The sequence below is a fragment of the Salvelinus sp. IW2-2015 genome, unplaced genomic scaffold (genome assembly GCF_002910315.2).
Source record: "Salvelinus sp. IW2-2015 unplaced genomic scaffold, ASM291031v2 Un_scaffold16629, whole genome shotgun sequence".
In the NCBI taxonomy this organism is placed as follows: Eukaryota; Metazoa; Chordata; class Actinopteri; order Salmoniformes; family Salmonidae; genus Salvelinus; species Salvelinus sp. IW2-2015.
Window position 1 is genome coordinate 50,287 of NW_019957680.1, and position 14,873 is coordinate 65,159.

The window sequence follows — 14,873 nt, forward strand, 5'->3', positions numbered from 1 at the left end:
GAGAGGAACAAAATGAGCAAACTTGCTGAATCTGTCCACAATGGTCAGAATGACCGTGTTCCCAACAGAAAGAGGCAATCCCGTGACAAAATCCAGGGCCAGATGCGACCAAGGTCGCCGAGGAATAGGTAGAGGGTGAAGAAGCCCAGAGCTGGGCCGATTGGTACTTTTGTTCTGAGCACAAACAGGACATGCGGCAACAAACCTCCGGGTATCTTCTCCCATGGCAGGCCACCAAAATCGTCTGCGCAGTAGCGCCATAGTCCGAGCAACGCCAGGGTGACAAGCTATCTTGCTGGCGTGGGACCACTGAAGAACAGCAGAACGGACCGACTCAGGCACGAACAACCGACCGGGCGGACCGTTACCAGGGCCGGGCTGCGTCCGAAGGGCCGCCATCACATCCTCCTCAATCCTCCACGTAACGGCTCCCACGACAAGATTCTGGGGAAGAATCGTCTCAGTCTTGGCCCCACTCTCCTCCGTCTTGGAGAACATCCGGGACAAGGCGTCCGCCTTGCCGTTCTTCGACCCAGGTCGGAACGTCAGGGAAAAATTGAAGCGTCCAAAAAACAAAGCCCACCTGGCCTGACGGGAGTTGAGACGTTTAGCCGATTGCATGTAAGCCAGATTCTTGTGGTCAGTCCAGACCACAAACGGTTGCTCCGCTCCCTCCAACCAGTGACGCCACTCATCCAAGGCAAGCTTCACAGCGAGAAGCTCCCGGTTACCCACATCGTAGTTTCTTTCAGCTGGAGAAAGACGACAAGAGTAGAAAGCGCAGGGATGGAGTTTACCGTCAGTGGAGCTACGCTGAGACAGGATGGCGCCCACCCCCACATCAGACGCGTCCACTTCAACAACAAACTGACGGGAAGTGTCAGGTTGAGAGAGAATTGGGGCGTTGGTGAATCGACTCTTCAAATCCAGAAATGCTCGGTCTGCCTCAGGAGTCCAACAGAACCTTCTGGTGCAAGACGTCAGAGCCGTTAATGGGGCGGCCACCCGGCTGTAATCACGGATAAACCTCCGATAGAAGTTCGCAAACCCCAGGAATCTCTGGAGCTGCAATCTCGTACCGGGCTGGACCCAATCCCGAACCGCCCGAACCTTCTCTTGGTCCATCTTGATCTCTCCCCTGGAGATGATGTACCCNTGTGTGTGTGTGTGTGTGTGTGTGTGTGGTGTGTGTTTGTGTGTGTGGCTGTGTGTGTGTGTGGTGTGTGTTTATTGATTGAGTGTCTGGTCAATGTTTTGTGTGTGAGGTTGGTGCACAATCAGTCCATATATTATTTTTATACAGTGTTGTGGTCTTCAGCGTTAGTAGGACTCATGTTGAAGATTTGTTGTGTATCTCCTCCCTCTTATTTCGCAGATAGCCAACCCTAACCAGATCTCAGTGACCAATGGGAAGATGGCGACGGTGAATGGGGCTGGGGCCTGGAGCCTACCATGCAGCGGGGGGAGGACGAAGCTGCGAGCAGCTGCTATGTAAGTACACCTTCCCCCTTCATCCATCCATCACTCTCCATCACTCTCCATCCCCATCTTAAACACTCATTCAGAGTGTTAGAGATACTTATCGATCGACTGTTAGATTATTGAATATTATTGATGGGCTTCTTGGATGAGGTTGTAATGAGCCTAAACATGCAGAAATGTTGTGTGTGGGTGTGAGTGTGTGTGTGTGTGTGTGTGGGTGTGTGTTGGGGTGGTGTGTGTGTGTGTGGTGTGTGGTGTGTGTGTGTGTGTGTGTGTGGGTGTGTGTCGTGTGTCGGGTGTGTGTGTGGTGTACACGACGCAATCAGCCCAGTGGTACTCAGTGGGGCCACCAACATCAGGGGTGTCGCCCGTGTGTGTGTTCGTGCTGGATGTATGGAAAGAAGTACGGGTGGCCTTAAGATCCAGCAGAGCGGAGGGCCCGAGGAGAAGCCCCACCCAGCCCTGGTGCCCCAACGTAATGACCTCACCTTTTAACTACTTACCCCAGGGGCTTATTCTGCCGAATCAAGTTACTGAACATTCTGTATAATATATAATGTGGACAGTTTGTTTTTTTCTCCGTCATGGCAAGAACGGGTACTCTCATGTGGCCCTACTCTCATCTCCTCAGGAGCCCCTCGGTCGCGTGCCACTGGCCCCGCCAGTCCAAAGTCACATGTGCCTGGTGCGTACAGCGGCAGCCCAAGTCTCCACGAAGACAAGCAGGCCTTCTGCTGCAGGCCACCCGCTCTTCACAAATACCCTCAAGAAGCTGGCACGCACCTGGTGCCGCGAACAATCACAGCTGCGACGCGCACACACACACACACACTTACTATGTGGGGATGTAAACCTGCTTCAGTTTGCTTTCTGCTTCTGCTGCCTTCAGTCTCTTCTGCTCAGAGAGAAAGACAGAGAGGAGGGTTAGACTACTAGCCAATAAGACCAGAGGACAGCTTGGCACTGGATGCTGCGGTGTGGCTAACAGCTAGGTTAGCTAGCTAGCTAGCTAGCAGGAGTGGGTTAGAGATACGGAGACTGACCTGCTGTACGTATCGGTCTGTTGTCTTCCACATGTAATAATACTCTATTATACTGGTCAGAGACTTCCACGGTAGCTAAAGAGAGGGAAAAGGAGAGAGATGGTATTAACGCTCATGTTTTTTACGTCTGTGTGTCAGATCCCTCATGAATATTGATGAGCAGGCCGACCAGGGTTATTCTGAAACCAATTCATCACACACACACACACGCACACACACGCACACACACACGCACACACACGCACACACACGCACACACAAATAAGATGGCGCCATACTGTATGGCTGCCATCTTGCGAGCTCCAAACCAACTTTGCTATTTAGTGATTATTTTAGCATTTATCCGTACTTTTTTTTTTACACAAAATGACAGACAAGAACTTTTGAACATCAGATCGGCAGTTACTAACCTAATTCCGGCATCAACTTAGACTCATATGTCCGTTGTATAATTCTGACCCAATTTTCCCGGCTATTCAAGAGGAAATGCCGGCGACAAAGAGGCAGGAGAGGGGAGCCCTAGCAAGATTACGGCAAAGGGCCATTCTATTGGCCAATGCAGTCTCTTGATAATAAGATGGATGACCTCCGATCGCGGATTTGCTACCAACGGGACTCTAGAAACGACAATATTCTCTGCTTTTCTGAAACGTGGCTTTCGGACAAGATAACCCCCTGTGGCTATCCAAATCAAAGTTTTTGCCATTCACTGAGCAGACAGGACATTGGATTCAGGGAAGTTAAGARGGGGACGGGTATTCCTCTTCATCAACAACAAATGGTGTGCTGAACTCTCGACCCATTGTTCACCCATCTTGGAATACCTGATGGTCAAATGTCAACCATTTTACCTCCCAAGAGTTTTCAGCTGTTATTGTGACTGCTGTATATATATATATACATATATTCCACCTCAGGACAAGAAAAACAAGAAGCAGGCACTTAACAAACTGTACGAGGCTTTTAACAAGCAGAAACCCATACACCCCGGAGGCTGCTTTCCTTCGTGCGTCATTAGACATGTAGAGGTTGACACGACACTTAATCCGCTCCCCATGCTTTCACCGCCACCCCGCCCACACTGCTGGCTTTCTGTCGACTCCCACCCACACTGCTGGCTTCCTGTCCGATCTCCACCCCACACCTGCGCGCTTCCTGTCCACTCCCGAGACAGCCAACTGCTGCTTGTAGTCCAGCCACACCTGCTCTCCTACGACTCTACCGCCCCGCGCTTCCTGTCTACTCCTACCGCCCCACACCTGTGCTCCTGTCCGACTTCCCCACCGCCCACACCTCTGGCTTCCTGTCCGGATCTCCACCCGCCCTACACCTGCTGGGCTTCCTGTCCAGACTCCACCGCCCACACGCCTGGCTTCCTGTCCGACTCCCACCCTGGCTCCTGTCGCTCCCACCAATTACAAGAAGAATGCTCCCAAACCCAACCACAGTCGCAAAGTTTTTTTGGGGGGGCCGTCACTGTAAATAGATTTTGTGTCGTCAATAGGTGAACTTAACGTGCTGCTGTGCGTTTTGTGCTAACCTTACTTTGCTACCTGACAACTTAACGGTTTTTTACTTTTTAATTACCGTTTATATTTTGTTTTCCCTCACTCAACTTTTTTTATTCAACTTTTTCACTCCGGAGCTTTATCTGGACATGGTCGTCAGGACCTCCAACGCTGAAGCTAAGTAGTACTTAACATGAGTCTTTCTAATTGCAGTGCTGTACTCATAATATACAGCAGAATGATCGCTGCAATAGCCAGCTTCAGACGCAATTCGTTAGGCAAGTGGTAATTTCAGTGTAGAAGGATGAAAGCAGCATTTGTGCCACGAGTAAGTACAGATAGTAACGTTGTAAATAATCCCTCACACAGTCCCCGCAGCCGGACAACTTTCTCATGCTTCTGGAGGGAATGCTGTAGGAATGCCCAACCGGTGTCGCTCAGCACCGACAGAAACTTTCAACCGGTTCTCCCCATTAAGAGAATTCCTATACGGACCTTGTAGTCATGTAGATATATATTCACATGTTTTGGTACCTTAAATTCACATGGAAAGCCACAGACCCACTCCAAAAGTTTTCGGAGCCATCATCGACTCAGTGGTTTGTCCAACATGTCTAACGGACTTATCACTGCACAGTTATACTCTGGACCTAGTTTTGCCATGGAAAAAATGTTGTAGATCTTTAATGTTTTTTCTCATAATCCTGGACTATCGGGCCACCATTTTATTACGTTTGCAATCGCAACAAATAATCTGCTCAGACCCCAACCAAGGAGCATCAAAAGTCGGCTATAAATTCTCAGACACCAAAGATTTCTTGATGCCCTTCCAGACCCTCTGCCTACCCAATGACGTCAGAGGACAAAAATCAGTTAACCACCAAACTGAGGAACTCAATATACTTGCGCATTACCCTAGATGCAGTTGCACCCCTAAAAACTAAAAGCATTTTGTCATAAGAAACTAGCTCCCTGGTATACAGAAAATACCCGAGCTCTGAAGCAAGCTTCCAGAAAATTGGAACGGAAATGGCGCCACACCAAACTGGAAGTCTTCCGCCTAGCTTGGAAAGACAGTACCGGCAGTATCGAAGAGCCCTCACTGCTGCTCGATCATCCTATTTTTCTAACTTAATTGAGGAAAATAAGAACAATCTGAAATGTATTTTTGATACTGTCGCAAAGCTAACTAAAAAGCAGCATTCCCCAAGAGAGGATGGCTTTCAATTCAGCAGTAATAAATCATGAACTTCTTTGAGGAAAAGATCATGATATTAGAAAGCAAATTACAGACCCCTCTTTAAATCTGCGTATTCCTCCAAAGCTCAGTTGTCTGAGTCTGCACAACTCTGCCAGGACTAGGATCAAGGGAGACACTCAAGTGTTTTAGTACTATATCCTTGACACAATGATGAAATAATCATGGCCTCTAAACCTTCAAGCTGCATACTGGACCCATTCCAACTAAACTACTGAAAGAGCTGCTTCCTGTGCTTGGCCCTCCTATGTTGAACAATAATAAACGTCCTCTATCCACCGGATGTGTACCAAACTCACTAAAAGTGGCAGTAATAAAGCCTCTCTTGAAAAAGCCAACCTTGACCCTGAAAATAAAAAAACTAATCGCCTATTCGAATCTTCAATTCCTTTCAATTTTTTTTGAAAAAGCTGTTGCGCAGCAACTCACTGCCTTCCTGAAGACAAACAATGTATATGAAATGCTTAAGTCTGGTTTTAGACCCATCATAGCACTGAGACTGCACTTGTGAAGGTGGTAAATGACCTTTTAATGGCATCAGACCGAGGCTCTGCATCTGTCCTCGTGCTCCTAGACCTTAGTGCTGCTTTGATACTCTCGATCACCACATTCTTTTGGAGAGATTGGAAACCCAAATTGGTCTACACGGACAAGTTCTGGCTGGTTTAGATCTTATCTGTCGGAAAGATATCAGTTTGTCTCTGTGAATGGTTTGTCCTCTGACAAATCAACTGTAAACTGTAATTCTGCTATGCGGATGACACACAGCTGTACATTTCAATGAAACATGGTGAAGCCCCAAATTGCCCTCGCTAGAAGCCTGTGTTTCAGATATAAGGAGTGGATGGCTGCAAACTTCAACTTTTACCCCTTTTGCCCCCAATTTCGTGGTATCCAATTATTAGTCGTTATGTCTTGTCTCATGCTACAACTCCGTACGGCTCGGAGAGACGAAGTTGACAGCCATGCGTCCTCCGAACACAACCCAACCAAGCCGACTGCTTCTTAACACAGCGGCATCCAACCCGGAACCGCACGCAATGTGTCGGAGGAAACACCGTACACTAGCACCTGGCAGCGTGCACCGTACAGCGACTGTCAGCGTGCACCGGCCCGCCACAGGAGTCGCTAGTGCGCGATGAGACAGGTATCCCTACCGGCCAAACCCTCCATAACCCGGACGACGCTAGGCAATTGTGCGCAAACTTTCTACTTTTAAACCTCGAACAAAACAGAGATGCTTGTTCTAGGTCCCAAGAAACAAAGAGATTCTTCTGTTGAATCTGACAATTAATCTTGATGGGTGTACAGTCGTCTCAAATAAAATAAACTCGTTTTGACTGACTGACACTATCAAGACTGTTTAAGGACAGCTTTTTTCCATTTACGTAACATTGCAAAAATCAGGCATTTTCTGTCCAAAAATGATGCAGAAAAATTCATCCATGCTTTTGTTACTTTTAGGTTAGACTACTGCAATGCTCTACTTTCCGGCTACCCGGATAAAGCACTAAATAAACTTTCAGTTAGTGCTAATACGGCTGCTAGAATCCTGACTAGAACCAAAAAATGTGATCCTATTACTCCAGGCTAGCCCCCTACATGGCTTCCTGTTAAGGCAAGGGCTGATTTCAAGGTTTTACTGCTAACCTACAAAGCATTACTTGGCTTGCTCCTACCTATCTTTCAGATTTGGTCCTGCAGTACATACCTACACGTACGCAGACTCGTCTCAACCTTTAAGTCTTTATTGAAGACTCATCTCTTCAGTAGGTCTATGATTGAGTGTAGTCTGGCCCAGGAGTGTGAAGGTGAACGGAAAGGCACTGGAGCAACGAACCGCCTTGCTGTCTCTGCCTGGCAGTTCCTCTCTCTCCACTGGGATTCTCTGCCTAACCCTATTACAGTGCTGAGTCACTGGCTACTGGTGGCTCTTCCATGCCGTCCTAGAGGGGGTGCGTCACTTGAGTGGGTTGAGTCACTTACGTGGTCTTCCTGTCTGGGTTGGCGCCCCCCTTGGGTTGCGCCGTGGTGGAGATCTTGTGGGCTATACTCAGCCTTGTCTCAGGATGGTAAGTTGGTGGTTGAAGATATCCCTCTAGTGGTGTGGGGCTGTGCTTTGGCAAAGTGGTGGGGTTATATTCTGCTGTTTGGCCCTGTCCGGGGGTATCATCGGATGGGGCCCACAGTCTCCTGACCCCCTGTCTCAGCCTCCAGTATTATTGCTGCAGTACTTTATGTGGCGGGGGGCAGGGTCAGTCTGTTTATACTGGAGTATTTCTCCTGTCTTATCCGGTGTCCTGTGTGAATTTAAGTATGCTCTCTCTAATTCTCTTCTTTCTCGGAGGACCTGAGCCGTAGGACCATGCCTCAGGACTACCTGGCATGATGACTCCTTGTTGTCCCCAGTCCACCTGGCCGTGCTGCTGCTCCAGTTTCAACTGTTCCCTGCGGCTGTGGAACCCTGACCTGTTCACTGTGATTATATATTATTTGACCATGCTGGTCATTTATAGAAATTTGAACATCTTGGCCATGTTCTGTTATAATCTCCACCCGCACAAGCAAGAGGACTGGCCACCCCTCATAGCCTGGTTCCTCTCTAGGTTTATTCCTAGGTTTTGGCCTTCTGGGGAGTTTTTCCTAGCACACGCTTCAGCTTCTACACTTGCATTGCTTGCTGTTTTTAGGCTGGTTTCTGTACAGCATTTGATATATCAGCTGATGAAAGAAGGGCTATATAAATACATTTGATTTGGCTGGGGTAGGCCGTCATTGTAAATAAGAATTTGTTCTTAACTGAAAAATAATTGTGCGCCGACCTATGGGACTCCCAATCACGGCCGGTTGTGATACAGCCTGGAATCGTACMAGGGTCTRTAGTGATGCCTCTAGCACTAAGATGCAGTGCCTTRTACRGCTGCGCCACTCGGGAGTGAGCATATGTGACGCAGCGCACTTGCCAGCCATGGTCCCGGCAATTTTGTGCCCTATGGGCAATATCAAAATGAACAAATATCCTACGAAATCTGTTAAATTACCAGAGATTCTCGCATGGCCCTGTCAATGTTGYAGTACAGTCTGGTCTCAAGACAACGTATTGAGTGTCTCGGTCTTATCTCAATGTCGAATACATTTTTACTCGGTCTGGACTCGGTCTCGGACAAAGGACTCAAAAAATATCCAGATTCCTTTCATGACACATTATCTTATCGCCTATTGAAACCTGGGCTTTATATTTTACTCATAACATTACTGTCCTTTACTTTCATTGAAAAATATCCTCAAACTTTGTAGTGTTCATCAGAATTTCCTTGATTTGCTTGTAGGGAAGAGTGGGGGAAGTTGCGTGCTCAGTATTAATAAGGGGAGACCGGGGGAAGTTGTAACATATTTTGTCTTTTTATAGACCGGTTTTGGGTTAGTGATAACTTTTACCCTGTGCATGCATTTTTTCACCATTCTGAATGTCTGAAGAATCCATATGTTCTTCTGAAATACGAAYACAGAAATAGTGGACATTTTGAACCGATTATGGTGGCGATTTGACACAATTACAATCATGGTCCTGAATTGGACTTGCATTTTTCTGGTCTCGGACTTGACTTGGTTTCGAACCCGTCGCCCCCCCTCCGGGGTCTTGTGTTCGAGACCACCTCAAGACCAACACTGCTATCTGTATTACTGGGCTATATCAACCAATAGGCTAGACGTAGTGTTAAGACAGCAGAGTTGGAGCAACTCTCTCTTGAGCTATGTTTTGTAGMRTACCTTTTAGGAGTGACTAAACTATAGCCTAATTATATTAATATACATTTACAGACACTGTAGTAAKCTACACTCACTAGCCAGTTTATTAGGCACACCACCCCGTTCACGAAAATGGATCGCTCCTACAGACAGTGAGTCACGTGGCCGTGGCTTGCTATATAAAGTAGGCAGACAGGTATCGAGGCATTCARTTACTGTTCGATTGAACATTGGAATGGGTAAAACGTGTGACCTAAGCAACTTTGAGCGTGGTATGATTGTCGGTGCCAGGCACGCCGGATCCAGTATCTCAGAAACAGACGCCCTCCTGGGCTTTTCACACACGACAGTGTCTAGAGTTTCCAGAGAATGGTGCGACAAACAAAAAAACATCCAGTCAGTGGCAGTGCTGTGGGTGAAAGGAATGGTGCAAGCTAACAGGTGGTCCACAAACATCCAAATAACGGCACAGTACAACAGTGGTGTGCAGAACGGCATCTTGGAACGCACAACTTGTTGATCCTTGTCACGAATGGGCTATTGCAGCTGATTCCACTCCTATCCACTCCTATCATCGGGTTCCACTCCTATCAGTTAAAAACAAGAAGCTGCTTCAGTGGGCACGCCATTACCAACACTTGAAATTGAGGAGTGGAAAAACATTGCCTGGTCTGACGAATCTCGGTTTCCGGTTGCGTCATCCTGATGGCTTTGGCGTCAGCAGCACCAGTCCATGGACCCTTCCTGCCTGGTGTCAACGGTACAGGCTGGTGGTGGCGGTGTACSGCCGTCCAMTCTGCAGCAACTGTGTGATGCCATCGCATTAGCATGGACCAACATCCCTGTGTAATGTTTCTGACTTGTAGAATCCATGCCTCGATCAATTCAGGCTGTTCTGGAGGCAAAGGGGGTGTACTAGATGGGCGTACCTAATAAACTGGCCGGTGATTGTATAACTGCCCATGCATAGGTAGCCTACTCTATTTCACTGAGACCACACATATACTAGGCACACTTGATCTCACACGCCCAACTAGGAGAGGAGAGGTAGGCTACTTAACTTGAAGTAGCGAATTCTGAAAGTGTRTGAATAATGTGACAAAGATGTGCTTTTAATACAATAGGTAGGCTAACGCATACAAAGCAGAAAGAGGACCGTTTCCAAATAATCAGCGGGACAAGAATAATATTTTCATCCCAAAGTTGACGATCTGACGGCCCACTCCCAAAAATGCAGACCAAGCAGCAATGACCTTTGTCGGGACCTGCAGCCCTCTAACGTAATGCCCAACATCCATCAACACGTATCCTTCGCCACTATGGGCGATAAAGACCACTGTTACCCGTGATGCACTCTTGAGAAATGATCCTCCGAATCGGAGGCTACRCTACAAGGCTGCTTTGCTGGTGCTGATTCTAATAGGTTCCGGGACTCCGCCAATASCATCGACGAGCTAACCACCTCCGTCACCTGCTTCATTAGGAAATGCATCACCAATGTTGTCCCGACAGGGAATGTTTGCTGCTTCCMCAATAAAAAGCCCTGGATTAACACAGAGGATGGCATAAAGCTAAAAGAACAGGGATAGCGCACACAGGGCTAATGCAGTCAACCCAGAGGATACGGCTGAGGACACGGCTGAGGACACGAACGAGTCCAAAAAGTCAAGCTACCACCTCCGCAGAGCCATCAAACAAGCAAAAGGACAAAGTAGGAACGAGGTGGAATCCTAATACATACGCTCCGACACGTGTGGCAGGGTCTACAGTCCACTACGGATTACAAAGGACGACCCAGCCGTGATCTGCTCAACGATGCCGCTCTACCAGAAGAACTCAATAAATGTTATGCATGCCTCAGAAGAACTCAATAAATTTTATGCATGCCACAAGGGCCCCCGCTGACCCAGGGGACTTGGTGATCTCACTCTCCGAGGCCGACGTGAGTAAGGTTTAAAATCAGGTCAACACTCATGACCTGATTTTAAGTCCGCAGGGCCAGACGGTATTCCAGGGCGCGATCTCAGAGGATGCGCAGTACAGCTGGCAGGCATCTCCACGGTCATTTTCAACCTCTCCTTGTCCCAGTCTGTAATCCCCACGTCTTAAAATGRCTATCATCATTCCTGTTCCTAAGAACTCCAAGGCGTCATGCCACAATGACTATCACCTTGTAGCTCTCACATCTGTAATCATGAAGTGCTTTGAGAGGCTGGTTATGGCACACAACATGTCCATCATCCCAGACACCCTAGACCCACTCCAGTTAGCATAACGCTCCAACAGATCCATAGACGATGCAATCTCAATTGCACTCCACACTGCCCTCACCCACTTAGATAAGAGGAATACATATGAAAATACTGTTCATTGACTACAGCTCAGCGTTCAACACCATTGTTCCCTCCAAGATCGTCACCAAGCTCGGGACCCTGGAACGAACACCTCCCCCTCTGCAACTGCAACCTGGACTTCCTGACGGGCTGACTCCAGGTGGTGAGGGTACGGTAAGCAACATCACCTCCACCTAGGGTTGCAAAGAGTCATACATTTCCCCAGACATTTTCCATGGGAAGTTAAGCCCGGGAATTTTGCTTAGATTCATCAAAAAAAGTTACTTATTGCAGCAAACTTTTTTTGTGGGATACACATAAGGCAAKTCTAGGTCTTGTGCCATATTTTGGTTAATCTATCCCAAATTCAATGGAATTGCAACCCTCCGCATGCACAGTGCATTCTTCCATCACATGTACAGCTGATTCTGCACACTAATGAGATGCTATTGAGCCCACACTACATGCTTTCTGGTAAGTTTTGATTACAATACTGGGTGGGGTGAATATATTTTATATGACATACATGATTTTTTGTTAACTAGTAAATAGTAGCCTACAGCAAAGTGTGCTTAAATAATTTCTAACTTGTTAACAATTTCTGCTAGTTAGTTTTTGCTACCATGTGGATTTTAGCTTGCCTGAGCCTGCTGAGGAGTGTTAATTTACCTGTTTCCATACATGTTTAATTTTAAAACATTTATCTTACAAATTAGTTGTTTAATCCAGCGTTTCTTAAAGTATGGGTCGTGAAGTAAAAGTATAATTTAGTTCAGATTAACTGGGAATTGCTCATTTTGGCCAAGTGCAACGGCGCTCTCGTTCAGTTTGGCAGCTGCGCAAGTGGTAGAGGGAGACTTTAGATAGATAGATATAGAGAGATAGATATAAGAGAGGGTCTTCATATATATCTCTCGCGCACAGTTATTCCTCGCTCTGCACACGCACTCACTGTTGAGCCATTATAGTCTCCTGCGCCACATTCGTCTGTCAGGATGTGTTCAAGCCATGAACTCCCGTCTCATTCCGCTCACGTCCATCATTTGAACACTCCGCTACTTCAATGCCTAAAGGCATAGGTTCTGGACGTGGACTTTAGTCGTGACCACGCAAATTAAATAAATGATTTTTAAATAGAATATGGTCATACAAATCGTTGTAGAAATACGAGGAGCGCACAATGGTGTTTTGTTTGGCGAAGTGCTTAGGTAATGAGTATATCTCAACGAACAGAATTAAATAAAACATCATACGTCTACACACCCAGGATCTTACTTCTACAGAACAGGACGCAGAAGTCCGGAAACAAGCTTCGAAAGGGAAAAGTAGGCACTAGAATGGCATTGTTGTCATTTTATTTAACCGGTCGATGATAAGTCAGATAATAGGGGAAGTTCTATTCTTTCATCCGGTAGTTAGAGTTTCTCTTCCACAATATCCCCTAGGTGTTGTCAACGTTTAACAGACTACGTTAGCCAAAGCAAGGGCGTAACTAAGTACTGATATAGTATACCTAAGATACAGTTAAGATGGAAGATAGAATCGATTATGACATGAGCACAGAAGTAGAGTAACTGGTATGCATTTCGTGTTATGTAGGAATTATTGCTGACAAATAAGTCTAGAGTTGATACTTGTTGCATGAGTTCAAGATAGGTACTAACTTTTATATTGTCTCTCAAAGTCGGCATATAGTAAGCTTGATCTGCTACAGCAGGGAATAGATGTTTGCATGGCATGACACACCACGTATTTAGAGAGAGTGTTAGTTCACTGGCGCTCAGGCAAGGGACACGGGGGTCTGCCCTTCTAGGTATGAAGAGTAGAGATGTACCTCTCGATCCCAGTTGGCACAAACAAACCATAATGCAATTCAGAGAGGTTCTTCAGAAAACGGGTGTCAATTGCTGAGCATGACCTCAGAGTTGCACTATCAAAAAACTGAGCCCAGAATAGACATGCTTTTATAAATCAACAGCACACCTCTCATTAGGACTGTGTGTATTTTCTAGGTCTAGCCTTGATGTGAAATCAGTTTATTCCAGTTCAGAATTTCAAAAATATGTATTTTAACAGCAACCGTTCCAACCTAGACTTTCTATCAACAATAATTTATATAGTAAAATATACAGTAGGCCTGATCATTTTTTATCTGTACTGTTACTTAGGGCTGCACGATCAAAAAGCCTGTGYGTGTGTATGTTCTGTTATACATCTGTGTGATGTGATCAATCTGTTTATTCCAGTTCAGAATGAAATTATTTATTTTAACAGCAACAGTTCCAACCTAGACAGGTATGTAAGAGTGTTTTTAATGAGGGAGAATAAACATGAAAATATATTTGTGTATTTCATTGTTATTTGTTTGTCTACATTGCATTTTTTTTAGGCATAAAGGCAATGAAATATACCGATATTTACTTATAGTTGCATATTTTCAAATACAGTGCAAAATCATATGTGAAGAATGCAACAAAGATACAGAATCATCTGGCCAWGTGCATAAAGTTCCCTCAGCGCTCACAACAAGCAACCTCTGACAAAAGTCCCTCTACTGCTATTAGAGGTGAAAATKATGAATCAGACACCTTATCGATAGCAACAGCTCATGGTCCTCCTGGAATCAGAATTTTTTTTTTACTCAATGGAGGAACGTAGTCAGAGAAATGCTGATGAATGTCTTGCTCGAGCTGTGTATGCAACTGGTTCACCTCTGATACTCACACGCAATGTGTATTGGAAGAGATTTCTGAATGTGCTTCGCCCAGCATACACCCCTCCAACCAGACATGCTTTATCTACTAATTTGCTGGATGCAGAGTTCAACAGAGTTCAAGTGAAGGTCAAGCAAATCATAGAAAGCAGACTGATTGCAATCATCTCTGATGGGTGGTTGAATGTTCGTGGGCAAGAAATAATTAACTACATCATCTTCACCTCTCAACCAGTATTCTACAAGAGCACAGACACAAGGGACAACAGACACATCGGTCTCTACATTGCAGATGAGCTGAAGGCAGTCAATGACCTTGGACCAYAGAAGGTATTTGCACTGGTGACAGACAATGATGCGAACATGAAGGCTGCTTGGTCTAAAGTGGAGGAGTCCTACCCTCACATCACACCCATTGGCTGTGCTGCTCATGCATTGAATCTGCTCCTCGAGGACAGCGCCTAGTCAACGCCTGTGGGGAACAAAATTGAAGGAATATGGAGAGTTATGCAAACTGGGTGAATATTTGCATAATGTTGAAACTTACAATAAATGGCTACTAATACTGAAAGCTAATCAAAGACCAAGTATACAGGTTTGACGTGATAGTTTCTTGTAGGAAAAAACACCGTCAGTGTAACGGTTAGTCGGCAGACCAGTCCGGATGGATCGGCGGGGCTCCTTGTCGGCGCAAAGGGTCCAGGCCCAATGTGGCAAAAGAGGTAATTCGAATGCCCGGGATTATCTGATGGACTTCACATCAGGCAGCCGGGAGATGAGGCCCTA

At 46.2% G+C, this 14,873-nt stretch overlaps 1 protein-coding gene across 1 annotated transcript in view; it reads right to left on the minus strand.

Moving 5' to 3' along the window:
- Positions 1-2,292: 2,292 nt before the first annotated feature.
- Positions 2,293-14,873, minus strand: part of LOC112080981 (metastasis-associated protein MTA3-like) — a 41,337-nt gene continuing 28,756 nt past the window's right edge. Inside the window, 2 exon segments of the mRNA XM_024146925.2 lie at positions 2,293-2,377; positions 2,526-2,600. Of these exon segments, the coding sequence (XP_024002693.1) occupies positions 2,318-2,377; positions 2,526-2,600 (135 nt within the window). The 3' untranslated portion in view covers positions 2,293-2,317.